Source organism: Eucalyptus grandis, chromosome 10 (genome assembly GCF_016545825.1).
Source record: "Eucalyptus grandis isolate ANBG69807.140 chromosome 10, ASM1654582v1, whole genome shotgun sequence".
NCBI lineage: Eukaryota > Viridiplantae > Streptophyta > Magnoliopsida > Myrtales > Myrtaceae > Eucalyptus > Eucalyptus grandis.
Genome location: NC_052621.1, coordinates 29927776 through 29950816, shown reverse-complemented (window position 1 = coordinate 29950816; position 23041 = coordinate 29927776). Strand labels below are relative to the sequence as shown.

Sequence of the window (23041 nt, the reverse complement as noted above, 5' to 3'; positions counted from 1 at the left end):
TACATGAATGTAATTGGTTGCAAGTGGGTCTTTAAAACGAAACTTGCCTCTGATGGTAGCCTTGATAGATTGAAAGCTCGCTTAGTTGCTAAAGGCTTTCATCAGGAAGAAGGAATTGACTTCACAGAGACTTCCAGTCCAGTAATCAAGCATGCTACCATTAGAATAGTTCTATCTGTAGCAAAAATGAGACAGTGGCCTATTCATCAACTTGATGTTAAGAATGCATTTTTACATGGCACACTTAATGAAACAGTCTACATGGAGCAGCCTCCTGGCTTTCAAGATCCACAGAACCTTCTCATGTATGTTTACTCAGAAAGTCACTTTATGGTCTTCGACAAGCTCCTCGAGCATGGTTTGATAAGTTCAGTGATTTTTTACTGGCATATGGATTCTTTTGCAGCTCCATAGATCCATCTTTATTCATATATCATCATAAACAAGATACCATTCTTCTATTGTTATATGTTGATGACATTGTCTTAACTGGAAGTTCCTTTCAACTACTCTCTGGTTTGATTCACTCTCTCAGTCTCGAGTTTCACATGAAAGATCTTGGCCCACTACATTACTTCCTTGGCATCGAAGTCAAACAAAATTCTAATCATTTATTCCTGTGTCAGACCAAATATGCTAGTGATCTTCTCACTCGAGCTCAAATGTCTGAATGTAAACCAATTTCCACTCCTCTGCCACTCAGACCTCTCATTCTGCAAAATGATTTTGCTTCTTTATCCAATCCTACTGAGTACCGCAGCCTAGTTGGTGCTCTTCAGTAACTCACTTTAACACGCCTTGACATTGCCTATGCTACCAATTTACTCTGTCAAAAATTACAAACACCAACTATTGCAGACCTCTATAGACTTAAAAGTGTTCTGCGATATATCAAAGGCACTATCAGTCTTGGCATATTCATTCATTCTCAAAGCTCTCCACATCTGTATGGTTTTTCAGATGCATACTGGGCTGGATGTCCCGAAACTCGAAGATCAACTACAGGTTTATGTACTTATATTGGCTCCAACCTTATTTCTTGGGCAGCCAAGAAGTAGACCACAGTAAGTAGATCTTCTATAGAAACTGAGTATCGTGCTCTTGCGTCAACCTCTGCTAAACTTACCTGGATCAGTTTTGTCTCGTGAGACATAGGATATGCTCTCACTCATCCCACACATCTGTTTTGTGATAATAAGTCAGCCATTGCTCCCAATCCTGTGTTAGACGCTCGAACAAAACATATCGAAGTGGACTTCCACTTCGTTCGAGAAAAAGTCTCCTCGGGATCCCTTCATGTCCAATATATCCCAAGCAATTCTCAACTTGCTAATATTTTCACAAAGTCTCTCTCACGTTTTTCACATTGTCAACTACGTACCAAATTGGGCCTTGGTTTTCCACCCATTCCCAATTTGAGGGGGGATGTTAAATATAAAGGAACTAGGACTTCTCAATCATTAGTTACTATAAATTCAGCAGATAGAGAAAGAACACGTGAGGAAAAACAAAAGACAGAAAAGCAACAAAGAGCTGGTGATCAACGGTGGAGAACTCGTGGTGAAGACAAACTTGGATTGACATCAATGAAGAAGAAGCCTGAGATGAAGATTGACATGGATCGCCAAGTTATAACAGATCTAAACTAGCACGCGTGCGGTTATTCAGCTGAAAGTGAGAAAAACAAATGAAGAAACAGTTAGTTGAATTCTGTTTTTCTTTGATGAGCTGTATTCAGTTTTCCGTTCTTTAAGTAGTCTTCTTCTTCCTTGATGAGGGTAGAGAAAGATATACAGAGAGAGAAAGCTTAGAGAGCAATCATCAATGGATGCTCTGCAATTGTGTAGCCGATACGTGCTGTGATAGAGAGATAGAAACAGGGGATGTAAAACAGAGGATTTGTATTCAAAAGCTGTCATTGATCACAGAAGCTTTGTACTACAATCATATTGATATAGAGTAATTCGAAGTATTTCTTTTGCTGATTTTGCTGTATCCTGATTCATTTCTTCATCTTCATCTTCATATTTCACTTAAGGAACTTGGTAGCCTGAGTTGAATTGTCTCGACATGAAAACCCACTTGAGTTTGACCCCGCAAAACGTATCTACCAGCACTTGATTTCGGTCCATAGCCAGGGTGAGTTGGTTCTCCTTCATGGGCTTGGTCACTCGGACTCGCCGCACCGAGAAGGATTGCTTGCCAGCCAAGAAGACCTGGGCCACCTGAAAGAGCTCATTTTGGGCGGAGTCGTAGTCTTCGATGACCATGGTCATTTCGTTGGAGAAGCGAGACAGGAAGCTGCGGATCCCGGAGAAGAGAAGATCCTGGAATTCATGGGGCACGAGCGGTCGAACCACCGACTGCACCACCATCACGGTGGCTGTCACGGAGGCCGTGGCCGACAGCACGGCCTTGGCCACCGTGACGGTGTTCTTGAACTAGTTCTAAGTCAGGGTCTCCATTCTCTTCAGTTCAATCTATGGGGGACATGGTATTTGAGCTGGTTCCTGGACTGTTCCTAGTCCAAATCTTCGTCGACTTTTGTTTCTTGCCCCGACGGTGCCCCATCCTTTCCCCTTTTCTTTTGAGGGCAGTGGCAAATGTTAAAAATCAGATCGACCAACCCCCCGCGATCGTGTTACTCGTCGATCGCATCTCGGTGTAAATTAGTCCCATTTCAGAATGCTTACGCCCTCTCCTTGATTCCCGCCGCACGATGCGGATGCGACCGTCTGCTACTGGGAACCTTTTCTAAGCTTGTTTTGCTTTTGCAGAGCTTGCCGGGCTCCTAGGAAAAAGACAAACATCAACCTCATTTCTCCTTTACCGCTGATCGATTTGATTCGAACTACCGTAAGTGCGCATTTTCTTGTGGCCATCCTCGGAGCACGGACCCATGCGACTCTAGTGATTAATCGGTTTGCGTGGGTGCAACGGAGGAGGACTTTAAGAATCCAAGCTCGGACAAATATTGTTTTCAGCCAACCCAAGCAAACACGAGACTCCGCGGAAGGTGCAAACCATGAGAAAACATTAGTGTCAGATTATGTCCTTGACGTGATATAACTACATAAAGCAAATTATGTTGCCAGGCATGGTATGAATATTGATCACAAGAAAAATTGGCATGGTCAATAGACCATGTCAATCTAGTTCATCTAGACCTTTGATTATTTGATTTTACCATTTGACCCACATAGTTAATGATTGGATGATCGTGTAGTAACTTCATACAATCACTTCATCCTCAATAATCACTATCTTTATGATAATCTAAATTAAAATCGATTGGAATATACCATGACGGTTGATATTTATGAGTTATTCTTCAATTATTTCGCACTTTCCACTTTCCTCTTCAGTCCCTCCATTTTCTTCAACCAATTGGCACCGGCAGACTTTCTCCTTTATGACTTCTTCATTTTCTTTCCTCTTGTGATTAACAAGGAAGGAAACCATGTCCCAGAGAGTGACCTCAACTGCTCCACTACTTTGGCCGGAGTGACTCTCGCCACCATGATCGAACTCTTGATCTAGTTGAAGAGCTCGTGGCAATCGATCCCGAGATAATTGCATAGCACATTCCATTTCAGTTTTTGTTTAATTAGGTAGTATAAACTTGTTTACGGACTGGCTAGATTATTTAAAGTTGTAATTATATTGACAAGAAAAGTTATGAATACATCTTAAATATTTTATTTGACGATTCCTTCTTGACTTAAGCGGCGCCGATGTGAATACGACCAGCATTAGCTGGGGACCCTTTTCTCTGCTTTTGCAAGAACCTGTCGTGTCATAGGCAACCCCTAAATGATTACGTTAGACATAAATCTCATCTGTGATCCAGAGGTATGGAAATTGGAGGCAATTGCAACCGATTATATAAGATTAAAATAAATTTACAGAAGGACTCAAGTGCGTTGATTGATTAATAAGGATTCCTTACAAGAGTAGAATGTGGATATTTTTGTAGCTCATCATCGACGGTTTAAAACAACACTTTTTAAATTCAAATAAAGAAATAACTTTTTAATTCTATTAAAGAAGTTACTCTATGCAACACTTATCCACAGGCAACACTTATATGCAAGAAACAAAAATCCTAAGTTAGTGGCAATAGATATAATCAGCGAACAGTTATATTCTTATGTTGATTGCTCATTACTTATGACTTTGTCGATCCATTTCTCAAGTCTTGATGAAAGCTCTTGTCGATAACTTTCATGTTGTGTGTGGTCAATGACTCCACAAGCAAGTTACCTATTCTTCAAGTTTGTTGATTTTTTTGATAAATTGTCTTCATCGACCAAGTTTTCCATTTGTCAATAATAACCAAAAGTTTGATCATTTTTTTTTTATGTTGACATATGGGTCATTTAAGATTTTACAAATAACCGGAAATGAGTTTAAAGCCCAAACTCTTTCATGACTTATGCAAGGCCCAGGCTGGACTTTCGCCGCCGCTTTAATACTCTTGTCTATAACTGAACCCCCAGCTCCCTCAGTAACTCGACGGGCTAATCCATGGAGTTGCCTATTCTTCAAAACAACAATTTAGAAAGAAAAAAATGCTAAAAATAGACACCGAGCCAAGTCGGATATGGGTCCCCAAATTTACATTTAGGATTAGATTGTTTTCAAATCTGGTCCGACTCGACTTGTTAGTTTGACAAGTCTAGTTGTCATATTATCATGCTTATACAAAGAACTCTATAATAATATGGATAAAATCGATGGAAACATACCATTATAGTTGATATGTATTATTTATTTTTCAATTAGTTTGCCTTTGCTACTTTATTTCCTCCAATTTCTACAATCAATTGAGAGCACAAACTTTCTTCTTGATCACTTTTCCATTTTCTTTCCTCTTGTGATTCGCAAGGAAGGAAACCATGTCCCGGAGAGTGACCTCTAGTTTGTCGCGCTTCATCAATTGCTTCGCAACTTCGGCTGGAGTGACTTTAGATGTCGTGCTTGCACTCTCGATCTGGTCGAAGAGCTTGTGAGATTGATCCTGAGATAAATAGAAGTGAGAAGTGCCACGACCCAAGAAATTGATGTGCCACAAAAGTTTCCCAAGTAAAGGGTCGTGACCCATCCATGAACAAATGACTCTCCAGCTTCCGAAAGTCCAAGGGTATTCTAAAATACTCCTTGGAAAGAGGCAATACGATAAGTGTACATCTAAGTAATGATTGTGATGATTGTGGGAGATTTAAACCCCACCATTAGATCCAAGAAGAGATATATGGCTATGGTTGGCCCCGTACTTGCATAAATAGGGCCCTCCTCTCCCTAAATTATATTATCTTATTCACAAGTGAAGTATACTATAATTTTCTTTTAATATGATTTTTGTCAGTTAAGTGTGAGTAATGCTGACTTCGAAAAAGACCTAATGCCGCAAGGATTAGGGAACATTAGATCAATTGACTCGTAACAAAAGCTTGAATCCATAAGGGGTGCAATAGGACATGGGAACGTGCAAATCCATGTGCCTTGGGCACAATAGGGCTGAGTCTAGTTTCTCAATATGGTTTGTTGTGAAATCTATAATTCATTATCACCATAGCTTGACTAAAGTTCATCGACAACGTTGAGAAATCTACACAACCTTAATTATTCCATTAGGAATTTCTTTTTTCTGTTGAAGGTACAAACATGAGTTAAACATCGCGGATGGATCATATTCGTAGTATGCAGCAATTGAACTAGACCTCATACCAAAAAAGAAAGCCACAAGGAAAAACTGTGCTCGATCTTGTTGCTAATAACCCATCGACAACGGATTTATGCTGGTGGTTCATGTTTCCGACATCCTATCTTGCAACTTAGTGGTGCAATCAGTGTCCTCGACCACCAATATGGACTGATTTGTGGTGTCGACGAGCAGCCTCCTAAGCTCCGCATTGCTGTGGAGCCTGCTTAGTTCTAGATTGTATATATCGAAGTTCAAGTTTTTGGCCATTGTGGCAACCAGGCTTGCTTTCCCGTTCCAGTCGGTCTATCTAATAAGTACCCTCTTTTCCATGCCTTGCCAATTCTCGTATAGTACTCCCTCCTCACGAACTTGTCGAGATCGTTGAGGGTCTTCTTCTTGAGCTCTAGGTCCATGGCCGGCGTCTGGAATGCCGCCAGATGGTTGAGGTTCACTGGCAATCACGCACTCGGGAAAGAACCAATAGAGGATTAGAGAATTGTAGATGGATATGTTTTGTCAATGAGTCGGTCCTATGGAAGTCTGACTGTAAAGCACAAAGGTACAAATGCATGATGCGCTTTTGTGTTACCTTCTCGACCAAGCTGATTCATGCCCTGTCCTGAGTCTCTTCGTACACTTTGATCTTGATGTTAAAATCAGATCGACCAATCCCATGGAATTATCAAATTCACTGAATTTGCATCTCGATGTAAGGGCAAAATCACGGCGCATTCCACTACGATTTCATTTAATTAGATAGTATAAACTTGTTCATCGATTGGCTGGACTATTTAAATATCAAAATTCCAGTAAATCAGTTGCATTTAGAAATGATCTATATAACAATCTCTCCTTAATTCCCGCTGCACAATATGAATAACCAGGGTTAGTTGGAACCTTTTGTCGGTCGTTCTGCTTTTGCTAAGCTTGTCGTTTTTTAGGATAAAAACAAACCCTAAAAGATTATGCAAGTGATAACCTCATCTTCACTTATCGCTCATCGATCCGATTCGAACCATCGTATTTGGGCATTTTTCTTGAGACCATATCCTCAGAGCATAGACCTATGTGAATCTAGTAATTATTCGATATGTGTGCAATGGAGGATTATCATATCAAACTCAAATAAGTCCAGAACCCCTGTAATATTAAACCCAAAGAGAAAATTTCCATCTCGGCAATGGGGAGCAAAAAGACCGAAATGACCTTGACCCCAATGGTTGGTCTAAATCGGACAGGGAATGGTTTCAGCCAATCCAAGCAAATACAAGATGTCATGGGAGGCCCAAAACATGAGATATCATCAATGTCTGATTATAAGTCCTCGACACGATAACTATATGAAGCAAATTATACCATCGGCACTATATGAATATCAATCGCTAAAAAATATCGCATGGCTCGTAAATCATATAAATTGAGTTCATTTACTCCATTTGATCACATGATTTTACCATTGGACTCAGATTATTAATAATTCGGATGAATACACGATAGCTTTCCATCGATCGCTTTTGTGATTGAATCCATAATAATCAAGATCTTCATAATTGTCTAAGTTAAAATCGATGGAAACGTACCAACACAGTTGATATATTGTTTATTCTTCCAATAGTTCGCACTCGCTGCTTTCTTCTTCACGCCTTCCATTCTCTTCAACCAATTGGGACCGACCAACTCTCTCCTCAATGACTTCTTCATTTTCTTTTTCTCTTGTGATTAATGAGGAATGAAACCATGTCCCCAAGAGCGACCTCCGGTTCGTCGCACTTCATCAACTGCTCCGCTACTTCGGCTGGAGTGACTCTGGCTGTTGTGATCACACTCTCGATCTGGCCAAAGAGCTCATGGTGATCGATCCCGAGATAATTAGAAGCGAGAAGCCTAAACCCGCAAGGGGTGCAATAAGACATGGGAATGTGCAAGTCCATGCGCCCTGGCCGCAATAGGGCTGGGTCTAATTTCTCAATGTGGTTTGTCGTGAAAACTATGATCCGCTCATCACTACAACTCGACCATAGCCCGTCAATGAAGTTGAGGAATCCAGACAATGTCACCTATTCCATGAGGAAAAAATTAATGTTGTAGTCACAAACATGAGTTAAATGTCGAGGACAAATCATGTTCACGGTACTAGAACTTATACTAAAAAAGAAAGCAAGAAGAAAAAATTGTACTCGATCTTGTCGCTTATAACCGGTCGACATCAAATTCATGTTGGCGGCTTGTGTTTCCGACTTCCTATCTTGCAACTGAATGGTGCAATCGATGTCCTCAACCACTAATATGGATTGATTCATGGTCGCGACGAGCAGCCTCCTAAGATCCGCATTGCTCCGGAGCCCGCTCAGTTCTAGGTCGTATATGTCGAAGTTCAAGTAATTGGCCATCGCAGCGACCAAACTCGATTTCCCCGTTCCAGGGGGTCCATACAATAAGTACCCTCTTTTCCATGCCTTGCCAACTCTCCTGTAGTACTCCCTCCTTCTCACAAACCTGTCGAGATCATCCATGATCTTCTTCTTGAGCTCCAGGTCCATGGCCAGTGTTTGGAATGTCGCCGGATGGTCGAGGTTCACTGGGGACCACACACCTGACGCACCTGGGTAAGGACCTATAGGAAACAAAATGTGATGGAGATACAAAATTCAGTCTTTTGCTGAAGAAATCGAACGCAGAATCATAGATAAGATGGTGCAAGGCTGGTTCTACTGAATTTTGACCTTAATGTTCTTTAGGATTTTACTGATGAACTTTTCTGCAGCAAGTACTTATTTTTGAGCTGGATATGATACTTCCCATTTAGTCCGATTGAACTACGGAGTTTTGTGAATTTAGCATCACTCTTTTTCCACTTCTAATAGTAGAATTACCGTTGGAGCCCGGAGTGTATAGCTTCAACGTCTTCTTCCCCTGCTTTATGGACTTGGCCTCGTCGATGAGGAAAGGCAGATAGGATTTGACCACGATCTCCCTGTGTTTCTTGAGAAAACTGAGCTCGAAGTACTGAACTTCGTGCTGAACCGTTGAGCCTTGATGAACTTGGTGGCCCGAGTCGACCTGTCTCGACACGAAAACCCACTTGAGCTTGACGCCGTGAAACGTATCCACCAGCATTTGATTCCGGTCCATAGCCAGATTGAAGTGGTCCTCCTTCGGGGACTTGGTCACTCGCATGCGCGTCATCGAAAGGGATTGCTTGGCGGCCAGGAAAACCTGGGCCGCCCGAAAGAGCTCGTTCTGGGCGTACCCATCGTACTGTTCGATGACCATGGTCATTTCATTGCGGAAGCGAGACAAGAAGCCGCGGATCCCAGAGAAGAGGAAGCCCTGGAATTCGGGGGGAATGAATGGTCGAACCACCGACTGCACCACCATCACGGAGGCCGTCATGGAGGCCACGGCAGACAGCACCACCTTGGCCACAGCGATGGGGTTCTTGGAGTCGTTTGGAGGCGGGGTCACCATTCTTTTCAGTTCAATCTATGGGGAACTGACGGTATATGACCGGAGGAAATCGGGAGATGAAAGTGGCGATGAATTCTCTGCAAATGCACGGAATCCGTCTTGTCTGAGCTGATTCCTTGACTGTTCCTAGTCCAAGTCTTCGAAGACCTTGGTTCTTGCCCCCGACGGTGGGTCCTTCTTGGACTTTTTCTTTCGAGGGGTGGTAGCAAATATTCGAACCAGATCGACCAGCCCCGTGCGATTATCTTATTCACTGATCGCATCTCGATGTAGGTTAGCTCCATCTTAGGATGATTTATTGACTACTCTCTCCTTAACTCCCGCTGCACGATTCGAATAGAGAAATGATTATATAATAATTTTTACTCTATTATTAAAATAACAACTTATTCTGGACAATAAAAAATCAAATAACAAATAATTATAAATTATTATGAAACTCATTCTTTTGAAAATTTATGACTCATAATAGATTGTTATTTTCATATATTTAAATACTGTTATATTAATAAAGCCCTTTCGAATATGACTAATAATAGTGGGAACCTTTCCTACCTCATTTTGCTTTTTGCCAAACCTGTCGTGTTCCTAGGAAAAGAAACATGAACTCAATTCTCTTCGTTGCCGATCAATTTCGTGCGCATTTTCTTGAGATTGAGACCATCCTTGGAGGACGTACCCATGTGACTAAAGCAGAGGATGACTAGGAATCCATCGAGAATTAATTCGAGTCCAATGATTGGACTAGAATCCAAGCTCAGACAAATAATTTTTTCAGCCGACCCAAGCAACTGCGAGATTCCGTGGAAGGTCCAAACCATGAGAAATCATTACTGCCACATTGTGTGTTCTCGACGCCACATAACAATATAAAGCAAATTATATTGTCGGCATGATATGAATATCGATCACGAAAAGATTTCAGGTGGTTGACAGATTATGTAAATCGAGTTCGCCTATATTGTTAACCACGTGATTTTATCATCTAAGCCACATATCTCCTAAAGTTCTAGGATTTTCTCAAGTATTCTAGAATACTCTCTGGGGTGGACGATACGTAATTATATACGCATGTAATAAATATGGTAATTGGAAATTGGAGAGATGCAATATCTACTGTTAAATCAATGAGAGATTTACGGATATGGTTTGCCTTGTACTAATATATATAAGGGTTTTCTCCCCTCATTTGTATCATCTCATTCACAAATATGAGTCTGTTGGAAATATGCATGTTGTCACCCACATGCTTGGTGAAATGTCTATGTGAATTACCCCTTCTGATTTTGTTATTAGCTGCACAGGAATCTTCAGGAACGTTTGCTAGTACATAAAGGGTTTATTTGGATTTTCTGATACATGACTTGAGGAAGAGAAAAGATTAAGCCGATCATCAGCTGTTCAGACATGTAATTCCTTCCCCATGACTTGGAGACAATCTTACTGGTCAGCTGCCAGATGCGTCACTTCAAACCGATAAGTTGCATTGGAGCAAGGCATGGGGGGTGTGAACCCGTTTTTCAATTCACATTCTATGGGCCAGGTTGCGTATGGGTCATTTAAGATTTTACAAATAACAGGAAATGAGTTTAAAGCCCAAACTCTTTCATGACTTATGCAAGGCCCAGGCTGGACTTTCACCGTCACTTTAATACTCTTGTCTATAACTAAACCCCGAGCTCCCTCAGTAACTCGACGAGCTAGTCCATGGAGTCGCCTATTCTTCAAACCAACAATTTAAAAAGAAAAAATTGCTAAAAATAGACGTTGAGCCAAGTTGGATATGGGTCTCCAAATTTACATTTAGGGTTATATTGTTTTCAAATTTGGTTCGATTTGACCTATTAGTTTGATGAGTCTAGTTGTCATATTATCATGCTTAATACAAAGAACTTTATAATAATATGGATAAAATTGATGGAAACATACCATTACTGTCAATATGTATTATTTATTTTTCAATTAGCTCACCTTCGTTGCTTTATTTCCTCCAATTTCTACAATCAAGACCACGAACTTTCTCCTTGATCACTTTTTCATTTTCTTTCCTCTTGTGATTCGCGAGGAAGGAAACCATGTCCCCAAGAGTGACCTCTAGTTTGTCGCACTTCATCAATTGCTTCACAACTTCGGCTGGAGTGACTCTAGATGTCGTACTCGTACTCTCGATCTGGTCGAAGAGCTTGTGATGATTGATCCCAAGATAAATAGAAGTGAGAAGTGTCACGACCGAAGAAATTGATGCGCTCCAAAGTTTCCCAAGTAAAGGGTCATGACCCATCCATGAACAAATGACTCTCCAGCTTGCCGAAGCCCTAGGGTGTTCTAAAATACTCCTTGGAAAGGGGCAATAGGATAAGTGTACATCTAAGTAATGATTGTGATGATTTTGGGAGATTTAAACCCCACCATTAGATCCAAGAAGAGATATACAGCTATGGTTGGCCCTGTACTTGTGTAAATAGGGGCATCCTCTCCCTAGATTACATCATCTTATTCGCAAGTGAAATATACTAATAATTCTCGTTTTAGAGTTCCTCTCTATGATTTTTGTGAGTTGAATGTGAGTAAGACTGACTTGAAAGAAGACCTAATGCCGCATGGGTTAGGGAACATTAGATCAATTGACTCGCAACAAAAGCCTGAATCCATAAGGGGTGCAATAGGACATGGGAATGTGCAAATCCATGTGCCTTGGGTGCAATAGGGCTGGGTCTAGTTTCTCAATATGGTTTATTGTGAAGTCTATAATTCGTTATCACTGTAGCTCGACCAAAGCTCATCGATAAAGTCGAGAAATCTAGACAACCTTAACTATTCCATTAGGAAAAAAAAAAATTGTTGAAGGTACAGACATGTGTTAAATATCGCAGATGGATCATATTCATAGTATGCAGCAATTGAACAAGACCTCATACCAAAAAAGAAAAGCCAAAAGGAAAAATTGTGCTCGATCTTGTCGCTAATAACCCATCGACAGCGGATTCATGCTGGTGGTTCGTGTTTCTGACATCCTATCTTGCAACTTAGTGGTGCAATCAGTGTCCTCGACCACCAATATGGACTGATTTGTGGTGTCGACGAGCAGCCTCCTAAGCTCCGCCTTGCTGTGGAGCCTGCTCGGTTCTAGGTTGTATATATCGAAGTTCAAGTATTTGACCATTGTGGCAACCATGCTTGCTTTCCCGTTCCAGTCGGTCTATATAATAAGTACCCTCTTTTCCATGTCTTGCCAATTCTCCTATAGTACTCCCTCTTCCTCACGAACCTGTCGAGATCATTGAGGATCTTCTTGAGCTCTAGGTCCATGACCAGCGTCTGGAATGCTGCCGGATGGTCGAGGTTCACAGGCAACCACGCACTCGGGAAAGAACCAATAGAGGATTAGAGAATTGTAGATGGATACGTTATTGTCAATGAGTCGGTCCTATGGAAGTCTGATTGTAAAGCACAAAGGTACAAATGCATGATGCACTTTTGTGTTACCTTCTCGACCAAGCTGATTCATGCACTGTTCTGAGTCTCTTTGTGCACTTTAATCTTGATGTTAAAATCAGATCGACCGATCCCATGAAATTATCAAATTCACTGAATTTGCATTCCGATGTAAGGGAGAAATCACAGCACATTTCACTACAATTTCATTTGATTAGATAGTATAAACTCGTTCATCGATTGGCTGGACTATTTAAAGATCAAAATTCCAGTAAATCAGTTGCATTTATAAATGATTTATATAACAATCTCTCCTTAACTCCCGCTGCACGATATGAATAACTATCGTTAATTGGAACCTTTTGTCGGTCGTTCTGCTTTTGCTAAGCTTATCGTTTTCTAGGATAAAAACAAACCATAAAAGATTACGCAAGTGATAACCTCATCTTCACTGATCGCTCATCGATCCAATTCGAACCATTGTATTTGGGCATTTTTGTTAAGACCATATACTCAGAGCATAGACCTACGTGAATCTAGTAATTATTCGATATGTGTGCAATGGAGGATTATCATATTAAACTCAAATAAGTCCAGAACCCCTGTAATATTAAAAGAAAAGGAAAAAAGAGAAAATTTCCATCTCGCCAATGAGGAACAAAAAGACCGAAATGACCTTGACCCCAATGGTTGGTCTAAATCGGACAGGGAATGGTTTCAGCCAATCCAAGCAAATACAAGATGTCATGGGAGGCCCAAAACATGAGATATCATCAGTGTCTGATTATAAGTCCTTGACGCGATAACTATATGAAACAAATTATACCATCGGCACTATATGAATATCAATCGCTAAAAAATATCGCATGGCTCGTAAATCATATAAATTGAGTTCATTTACTCCGTTTGATCACATGATTTTACCATTGGACTCAGATTATTAATAATTCGGATGAATACACGATAGCTTTCCATCGATCGCTTTTGTGATTGAATCCACAATAATCAAGATCTTCATAATAGTCTAAGTTAAAATCGATGGAAACGTACCAACACAGTTGATATATTGTTTATTCTTCCAATATTTCGCACTCGCTGCTTTCTTCTTCACGCCTTCCATTCTCTTCAACCAATTGGGACCGACCAACTCTCTCCTCAATGACTTCTTCATTTTCTTTTCTCTTGTGATTAATGAGGAATGAAACCATGTCCCCAAGAGCGACCTCCGGTTCATCGCACTTCATCAACTGCTCCGCTACCTCGGCTGGAGTGACTCTGGCTGTTGTGATCGCACTCTCGATCTGGCCAAAGAGCTCGTGGTGATCGATCCCGAGATAATTAGAAGAGAGAAGCCTAAACCCGCAAGGGGTGCAATAAGACATGGGAATGTGCAAGTCCATGCGCCCTGGCCGCAATAGGGCTGGGTCTAATTTCTCAATGTGGTTTGTTGTGAAAACTATGATCCGCTCATCACTACAACTCGACCAAAGCCCGTCAATGAAGTTGAGGAATCCAGACAATGTCACCTATTCCATGAGGAAAAAATTAATGTTGTAGTCACAAACATGAGTTAAATGTCTAGGACAAATCATGTTCACGGTACTAGAACTTATACTAAAAAAGAAAGCAAGAAGAAAAAAATTGTACTTGATATTGTCGCTTATAACCCATTAACATCAAATTCATGTTGGCGGCTTGTGTTTCCGACTTCCTATCTTGCAACTGAATGGTGCAATCGATGTCCTCAACCACCAATATGGATTGATTCTTGGTCTCGACAAGCAGCCTCCTGAGATCCGCATTGCTCAGGAGCCCGCTCAGTTCTAGGTCGTATATGTCGAAGTTCAAGTAATTGGCCATCGCAGCGACCAAACTCGATTTCCCCGTTCCAGGGGGTCCATACAATAAGTACCCTCTTTTCCACGCCTTGCCAACTCTCCTGTAGTACTCCCTCCTTCTCACAAACCTGTCGAGATCATCCATGATCTTCTTCTTGAGCTCCAGGTCCATGGCTAGTGTTTGGAATGTCGCCGGATGGTCGAGGTTCACTGGGGACCACGCACCTGACGCACCTGGGTAAGGACCTATAGGAAACAAAATGTGATGGAGATACAAAATTCAGTCTTTTGTTCAAGAAATCGAACGCAGAATCATAGATAAGAAGGTGCAAGGCTGGCTCTACTGAATTTTGTTCTTAATCTTCTTTAGGATTTTACTGATTGAACTACGGAGTTTTTGTGAATTTAGCATCACTCTTTTTCCACTTCTAATAGTAGAATTACCGTTGGAGCCCGGAGTGTATAGCTTCAACGTCTTCTTCCCCTGCTTTATGGACTTGGCCTCGTCGATGAGGAAAGGCAGATAGGATTTGACCACGATTTCCCTGTGTTTCTTGTCAAAAGTGAGCTCGAAGTATTGCTCTTCGTGTTTAGCCGTTGAATTCCGGCCTTGATGAACTCGGTTGCCCGAGTCGACCTGTCTCGACACGAAAACCCACTTGAGTTTGACCCCGTGAAACGTATCCTCCAGCTTTTGATTCCGGTCCATAGCCAGATTGAAGTGGTTCTCCTTCGGGGACTTGGTCACTCGCATGCGCGTCATCGAAGGGGATTGCTTGGCGGCCAGGAAAACCTGGGCCGCCCGAAAGAGCTCGTTCTGGGCGTACCCATCGTACTGTTCGATGACCATGGTCATTTCGCTGCGGAAGCGAGACAAGAAGCCGCGGATACCAGAGAAGAGGAAGCCCTGGAATTCGGGGGGCATGAACGTTCTTACCACCGACTGAACCACCATCACGGAGGTTGCGGCAGACAGCGCTGCCTCGGCCACCGCGATGGGGTTCTTGGAGTCGTTTAGAGGCGGGGTCACCATTCTTTTGAGTTCAATCTATGGGGAACTGACGGTATATGACCGGAGGGAATCGGGAGATGAAAGTGGCGATGAATTCTCTGCAAATGACGGAATCCTTCTTGTCTGAGCTGGTTCCTGGACTGTTCCTAGTCCAAGTCTTCGAAGACCTTGGTTCTTGCCCCCGACGGTGGGTCGTTCTTGGCCTTTTTCTTTCGAGGGGTGGTAGCAAATATTTAAACCAGATCGACCAGCCCCGGGCGATTATCTTATTCACTGATCGCATCTCGATGTAGGTTAGCTCCATTTTAGGATGATTTATTGACCGCTCTCTCCTTAACTCCCGCTGCCTGATTCGAATAAAGAAATGATTATATGATAATTTTTACTTTATTATTAAAATAACAACCTTTTTTAATCATAAAAAAATCAAATAATAAATTATTATAAATTATTATAAGGTTTACTCCTTTAAAAATTTATGATTTATAATAAATTATTATTCTCACAGTATTTAAAGACTTTTATATTAGTAAAGTCCATTCGAATACAACTAATATTAGTGGGGAACCTTTCCTGGCTCAGTTTGCTTTTGCCAAACTTGTAGGGTTCCTAGGAAAAGAAGCATGAACTCAATTCTCTTCGTTGCCGATCAATTTCGTGCGCATTTTCTTGAGATTGGGACCATCCTTGGAGGACGTGCCCATGTGACTAAAGCAGAGGATGACTAGGAATCTATCGGGAATTAGTGCGAGTCAAATGATTGGACTAGAATCCAAGCTCAGACAAATATTTTTTCTGCCAACCCAAGCAACTGCGAGATTCCGTGGAAGGTCCAAATCATGAGAAAGCATTACTGCCACATTGCCTGTTCTCGACGCCATAAAGCAAATTATATTGTCGGCATGATATGAATGTCGATCACGAAAAGATTTCAGGTGGTTGATAGACTATGTAAATCGAGTTCGCCTAGATTATTGACCATGTGATTTCACCATATGAGCCACATATTTCCCAAAGTTCTAAGATTTTCTCAAGTGTTTTAGAATACTCTATGGAGTGGACGATACATAATTATATACGCATGTAATAAATACGGGTAATTGGAAGTTGGGAAGATGCAATATCTACCGTTAAATCAAGGAGAGATCTACGGATACGGTTTGTCTTGTACTAATATATATAAGAGTCTCCTCCCCTAATTTGTATCATCTTATTCACAAGTATGAGTCGATTGTGAGTAAAATTGACTTGGGAAAAATGTTAAGGCCGCATGAGTTAAGGAACGTTAGATTGATCTATCCATGACATTGACATATGAGATTTCACCAATAGAACCTCAAATTCTATGATCAAAATATTTTCTGATCTCAAATTATCATGTACTATAGTTCAAGACCTGGTACCAAATCTGTGTATTTCAGAATACAAATAACATGTTAATTTGCTGTGCCGTGCATCATCTAATCCAAATTTTTTGCATTCCTCATAAGTTTTAGCATAATCCACGATGGTTTATCATCAATCCACAGTTTTATATCCCTCAACATTTCCTTAAGATAATATCTTCCTTTTATATTGGACAATTGAGGGTTCATCAGTAGGGCAGATATTGAGAATTAACAATATCATTCAAGCTACGTAAGTGAAGCGCTATAGTATTAATATGGATCCCCTGTAACAAGACACTACACGATTGTGCATGGTGTTTTGATGTTGACTCTCAATTAAAACATTGACCACATCTTCATCTATCGTGACATGTCTAGTAGGGAACTTTATCAGGGCAATGGAATGCCCACGATGCATGCCCCTAAAAACACTGGATCTATTTCCACCTCTGCCAATTCCTCTGCTAATTTCATCCAAGAAAGTGATATTGGAGAAATCGAATACCAACACATAGTCAGTGCTCAGATCCCGCAAAACACTGACCTTTTTTCCAAATCTTGGATCAATTCTCCGATGTCTCTACATACTTCTTAATCTGTCATAATCCTTCTTTTAGGCTTCCCTTCTTGCGAATGTTTAGACATGGTGTCGAGGCTTGTCGAGCAGAGGCAAAGGCAGACCAAGAGAGGAGGTGGAGTGGGTTTTAGATGAGTTAGTCGGATTTCAAAGAGAAGAGCACGTGATGCAGGGGCTTTTCAAACTACCTTTATTCACAAATGCTCTCGTTTATGTATAATCTCGAAGTATTTATTGGTAAGGGAAAATGAGCAAACTTTTATTTTATTTGTAAGCATTTAATAAAAAATGCCCACTAAATATTAGCTAAGTAACCAAATAAAATAAAGTTTACAATTTCCAATATAATGCTTTTCTCGTATTACATGTAATCGGTACTTTGTGAATCAAAATATTTCATATAGAGCATCATTGATGTACGTAAGAGTTGCTGAATTAAAATAACGAAATTTCAGTCAAAGCATGGCTTTTCATACTAATGAAACATGGGACTATGAACAGTCAAGAAGTTGACCTAATTGAGGAGTATCTCTATCATACTGGGTATGTGGTAAACTGATTTCTCTGTATATTGTGGTCCAAAATTTGCAGACGGCCTTTATGTGCAGGTTCTAAACATTCGCATATGATGTCCAGAGGTATTCCAGTTGGTTTTATGTCCAGTTGAATAGCCGTAACTCCCTTTCTAGTGCCAGCAATTTTAAAGTCCATATCTCCAAGATGATCTTCCAGACCCTAGAAAAGGACATGCTCATCAAACCCTGTAAGTAAAATAGCAATGATCAAGTTAACTTGCAGGATCATTTCTCAAGAAAAGCAGGAAAAAAAAGGATTTCAAAAGCATCTGCGCCGTAACTGTGAAAGATAACTAAGATATACGTGAAAATACACAAATTTTGCAGACAAGGATAATCCTACAGGTGGACATGGTTCTAAAGGATTCTCTATCAAGCATCAACTAAAAGTGCATTGCTTTTCATATAAGCACAAATGAAACAAACAAAAGTAACACTTAAAAGTATATCAGTAAGTATCTGGTAATCAGTTATTTCACCCGTCACTGGATCAACTTCACCGACAAGACCCACCGGAACACTGCTATACGTTCTCATAATGGAATGCCAGCGCCCATGAGTGCCATACTTCCAACACGAGAGAAGCCATCATACTCGGAAAATAATGCAGTGTGTTCGGACAAGTATGCACATTTTTCAATTAAGCCATGTATGGTGCAAAAATTTTCTGAAGCAGTACAAAATTAATGCTCAGATGCCTCCACAGACAGTTGCCTTTGACGTCGAACCAGCAACTACACCACCATCATGGAGGCATCATGGAGGCTGCGGCAGGCAGCACTGCCTTGGCCGCCACACGGGGTTCTTGGAGTTGTTTGTGTTGGAAGTTTGTTCGTAAAACAAACTAAGTGCATGTTTCTTTGTCTCACATAGGAAACGTGAGAGGAAGTGAGTCAATTAATAAGTGTGGGGTTTCTTTAGTGTACCTAAAGAGATGATTGGTTGTGGACTAAACTCCATCATACCCACCTGCGTGCCCGCGGTTTAATTAGCACTAACTCCTTTGTCAACCTCTTCAACTTCATACATTTCGAGTCAGGGTCACCATTCTTTTCAGTTTAATTTGTTTGGAATAGGTCACCATTCTTTTCAGTTTACTTTGTTTGGTATAGATGGTATTTGATCGGAGGGTATCGTGAGTTGCAAGTGGCCATATATAAGAGAATTAGAGAATTGTAGATGCATATGTTATTGTCAATGAGTCGGTCTTGCATTTAAAGGGGTGAGCTAGTGACATTCTCCACGGAAGTCTGACTGTAAAGCACAAAAGGACAAACGCATGGAGGAAGTCTGGCTGTAAAGCACAAAGGGACAAACGCCGCATGGTACGCCTTTGTGTTACCTTCTGGACGAAGTTAATTCATACACTGTTCTTAGTCCAAGTCTTCGTAAAGTTTGATCTTGATGTTAAAATCCTATCGACCAATCTCCCACGCAACATCTAATTCAATGATTTGCATCTCGATGTAAGGCAAAACCACGGCACATTCCACTTCAATTTAGTTTAATTAGATAGCATAGGCTTGTTTATTGATTGGCGGGACTAGTTAAAGATCAAAATTTGAATAGATCAGTTACATTTAGAATGATTTATTTATCAATCTCTCCTTAACTCTCGCTGCACGATACGAACAAGAAAAACCAGAGATAGTTGGAACCTTTTGCCGTCTTTCCGCTTTTGCCAAGCTTGTGGTGTTCTGGGAAAAAATGGTAACCCCTAAATGATTACGCAAGTGAGAACCTCATGGGATTGTGCAAACGACGACCTCATTTGTCTTTTATCGCTGATCGATTGAATTCAAACCACTCTACTTCCGCATTTTCTTGAGGACATACTCAAAACACGGACCTATGTGAATTTAGTAATTAATTGATGTGTGTGCAACGGAAGACTATCAAGAATTAGCAGGGTGCTCAGATCAGTATACACCTTGAACCAAATGGTTGGACTAAACCAGATGGATAACGTTTTCGGCAAACCCAAGCAAATACTAAAAAAAAATCATGGGAGGCCCTAAACATGAGAAATCATTACTGTCTGATTATGTGTCGTTGACGTGATATAACTATATAAAGCAAAATATAGTGCCGGCATGATATGAATATCAATTACCAAAAAAATATCACACGGTTCATCTAAACTCTTGATTAAATTCACTTAAATTACATGCCATGTTACCATCCGACCCACTTAATTAATGATTTCGATGATCGGGCAATAACTTCCCATCAATTGCTTCTGTGACCTCAATAATCACCATCTTTATAATACTCCAAATTAAATTTGATGGAAACATACCAACACAGTCGATATTTATTATTTATTCTTCAATTAGTTCGCACTTTCCGCTTTTCTCTTCACTCACTCTATTTTCTTCGACCAATTGGCACCGACAAACTTTCTTCTTGATGACTTCATCATTTTCTTTCCTCTTGTGATCAACGAGGAAGGTAACCATATCCCTGAGAGCCACCTCTGGTTCGTCACTCTTCAACAATTGCTCGGCTACTTCGGCTGGAGTGACTCTGGCTGTCTTGAGCAAACTCTCAATATGGTTGAAGAGCTCGTGGTGATTGATCCTAAGATAATTAGCAGCGAGAAGCCTGAAACCGCACGGAGTGCAATAGAGCATGGGAACTTCTACATCAATGCGCCCTGGACACAATAGAGCCAGGTCTAGTCTCTCCCTATGGTTCGTCATGAAGACTATGATCCGTTCATCGCCACAGCTAGACCAAAGCCCATCAATGAAGTTAAGAAATCCAGACAACGTCAGCTGTTCCATGAGAAAGAAATCAATGTCATAGTGACAAATATAAGTTAAATGTCAAGGATGGATCATATGCATAGGAGGCAACACTAGAAGTAAACCTAATACTGAAAAACAATGCCAAAAGAAAAAAAAAAATTGTACCGCATCCTGTTGCCGATATGGGGACGACATTGTATTCGTGCTTGTGGCTTGGGCTTCCGACCTCCTATCTTGCAACGTGATGGTGCAATCGACGTCCTCGGCCACTAATATGGCCCGATTTGCAGTGGTGACGAGCAGCCTCCTGAGTTCCATGTTACTCCAGAGCCCGCTTAGCTCTAGGTCATATATGTCAAATTTCATGTAATTGGCCATTGCCGCGACTAGGCTCGATTTCCCTGTGCCGGGAGGTCCATACAATAAGTACCCTCTTTTTCACGCCTTGCCGACTCTCCTATAGTAAGGATAAGTACACTAATGGTGCCATAAGTTGTATATGGCGCTCATTTTGGTGCCAAAAGTTTTCGTCGGATCACTTAAGTTGCCGTCCTATGTGGATGGCTTAGGAAAAACTATGCCGTATAGCTCATTTGTGATTGAAATTAGGTTTTTTTTTTTTTTGTTCATCCTCGCCGACCTAGCTTGCTCGGCCATCGTCGCTTGGCCACCGTGAGGAGGAAGGAGTACTATAGGGGGATAAGTATACTAATGGTGCCATAAATTGTGTACGACGCTCACTTTGATACCAAAAGTTTCCGCCGGATCACCTATAGTACTCCTTCCTCCTATGAATCTGTCGAGATCGTCGATGAGCATCTTCTTGAGCTTTGGGTCCATGGCTAGCGTCTCAAATGTCGCCGGGTGGTTGAGGTTCACCAGAGACCACTTACCCGAGAGAGAACCTGTAGAGGAAAGAAATTGTGATGGAGATACAAAATTCAATCTTCTGTTGAAGAAATAGAGAGGAGAATCAGAGTAGATAGTATACAAGAGGTGCAAGACTGTTCCAGTGAGTTTTGACCCTAATGTTCTTTAAAATTTTACACGTGACCTTTTCTGTAGCCAATACTTATATTTGGACTTGACCATTTGATTGCAACTGTCTACGTACTTCCGACGAGTCCCATTGAACTAAGATGATTCTGTGAAATTAAACATATTTAGAGATAACCTCGTTGATTCCAACTTAATTGTGGACGAAAATTACCGCCTTTGGAGTTCGAAGAGTATAACTTCAACGTCTTCTTCTTCCGCTTGATGGAGTTGGCCTCCTCGATGATGAAAGGCAGATAGGAATCGACCACGATCTCCCTGTGTCTCTTGTGAAAAGTGAGCTCGAAATACTGAACTTCGTGCTCAGCCATCGGGTTCCGGCCCTTAGGAACTTGGTAGCCTGAGTTGACTTGTCTCGACATGAGAACCCACTTGAGTTTGATCCCGCAAAACGTATCTAATGAAGAAGCTTATGCGCACAGAAGAAATAGGAAATCTTGGGATGAAGGAACAGTAGAGAGATATTGAGATGGAAAACTTCTTTCTATTATTTTCTTGTATCTCTTTCAATCACGAGAGTTAGCCTTTTATATACAATGGCTATCTCTGGAAACTGATTTACAGGTATTGAACAGTTGAAGAAAATATAACTAACTAACAGAAGCAAAAAACTAACTTCCTTCCAAAATTGAAGTACACCAAACTAACTGCCGAGACTTGCCAAGACTTGCAGCATTATACAGAGTGTTCGAAACAGGTTTTCTTCTAATTCTTCTCAGCAGCATTTATATTCTCTACTTCCTCTTCTTCATATGTTTTCTCTTCGTTGCTCTTGTATATATTACTTCCCCTGTTCTTACTGCCCCTGTTCTTACTGATATCAATAATAGCATCGGTAGAGCTTCTGTTCTTGTTGTTCTTAACATTCCCCCTCAAATTGGGAATGGGTGAGAAACCAATTCCTAATTTGATTCGTAGCTGATAGTGTGTAATACGAGGAAGAGATTTTGTGAATATATCGGCAAGTTGATAGTTACTTGGAACATATTTCACTTGTAGTGACCATGAGGAGACTTTTTCCCTAACAAAATGAAAGTCAATCTCAATGTGTTTGGTGCGAGCATGTAAGACAGGATTGATAGTAAGAGAAATGACTAATTTATTGTCACAAAAGAGCTGTGTTGGACGAGTCAATGAGCATCCTATATCACGAAGGACAAAGCTAATCCAGGTAAGTTCAGCAGATGTAGAAGCAAGAGCACGATACTCAGCTTCTATAGAGGATCGACTGACTG

The 23041-nt window shown here is 40.9% G+C and overlaps 2 protein-coding genes and 1 pseudogene across 2 annotated transcripts; all 3 read right to left on the bottom strand.

The window, feature by feature from the left end:
• Nucleotides 1-7111: 7111 nt before the first annotated feature.
• Nucleotides 7112-9423, bottom strand: LOC104422721 (AAA-ATPase At3g50940-like). The gene is made up of 3 exons (XM_010035133.3): nucleotides 8581-9423; nucleotides 7885-8321; nucleotides 7112-7764 (listed from the first exon to the last, which is right to left on the bottom strand). The coding sequence occupies exons 1-3, from the start codon at nucleotides 9173-9175 to the stop codon at nucleotides 7405-7407; spliced, it is 1392 nt and encodes a 463-aa protein (XP_010033435.2). The 5' UTR covers nucleotides 9176-9423; the 3' UTR covers nucleotides 7112-7404.
• Nucleotides 9424-13459: 4036 nt separating this feature from the next.
• LOC104422720 (AAA-ATPase At3g50940) lies at nucleotides 13460-15704 on the bottom strand. Its single transcript, XM_010035132.3, has 3 exons — nucleotides 14893-15704; nucleotides 14258-14694; nucleotides 13460-14136 (listed from the first exon to the last, which is right to left on the bottom strand). The coding sequence occupies exons 1-3, from the start codon at nucleotides 15479-15481 to the stop codon at nucleotides 13681-13683; spliced, it is 1482 nt and encodes a 493-aa protein (XP_010033434.2). The 5' UTR covers nucleotides 15482-15704; the 3' UTR covers nucleotides 13460-13680.
• Nucleotides 15705-20321: 4617 nt separating this feature from the next.
• On the bottom strand, nucleotides 20322-22117 carry LOC120288813 (annotated as a pseudogene).
• Nucleotides 22118-23041: the final 924 nt, after the last annotated feature.

What these genes read in the sequence shown, in the direction of transcription:
- LOC104422720 (XM_010035132.3), bottom strand. Translation starts at nt 15,481, where the DNA reads ATGGTGACCCCGCCTCTAAACGACTCCAAGAACCCCATCGCGGTGGCC. An exon ending in ATACACTCCGGGCTCCAACG is followed by an intron (nt 14,695 to 14,892) that starts GTAATTCTACTA and finishes TGTTTCCTATAG; the next exon opens with GTCCTTACCCAGGTGCGTCA. An exon ending in GTTATAAGCGACAATATCAA is followed by an intron (nt 14,137 to 14,257) that starts GTACAATTTTTT and finishes CTCATGGAATAG; the next exon opens with GTGACATTGTCTGGATTCCT.
- LOC104422721 (XM_010035133.3), bottom strand. Translation starts at nt 9,175, where the DNA reads ATGGTGACCCCGCCTCCAAACGACTCCAAGAACCCCATCGCTGTGGCC. An exon ending in ATACACTCCGGGCTCCAACG is followed by an intron (nt 8,322 to 8,580) that starts GTAATTCTACTA and finishes TGTTTCCTATAG; the next exon opens with GTCCTTACCCAGGTGCGTCA. An exon ending in GTTATAAGCGACAAGATCGA is followed by an intron (nt 7,765 to 7,884) that starts GTACAATTTTTT and finishes CTCATGGAATAG; the next exon opens with GTGACATTGTCTGGATTCCT.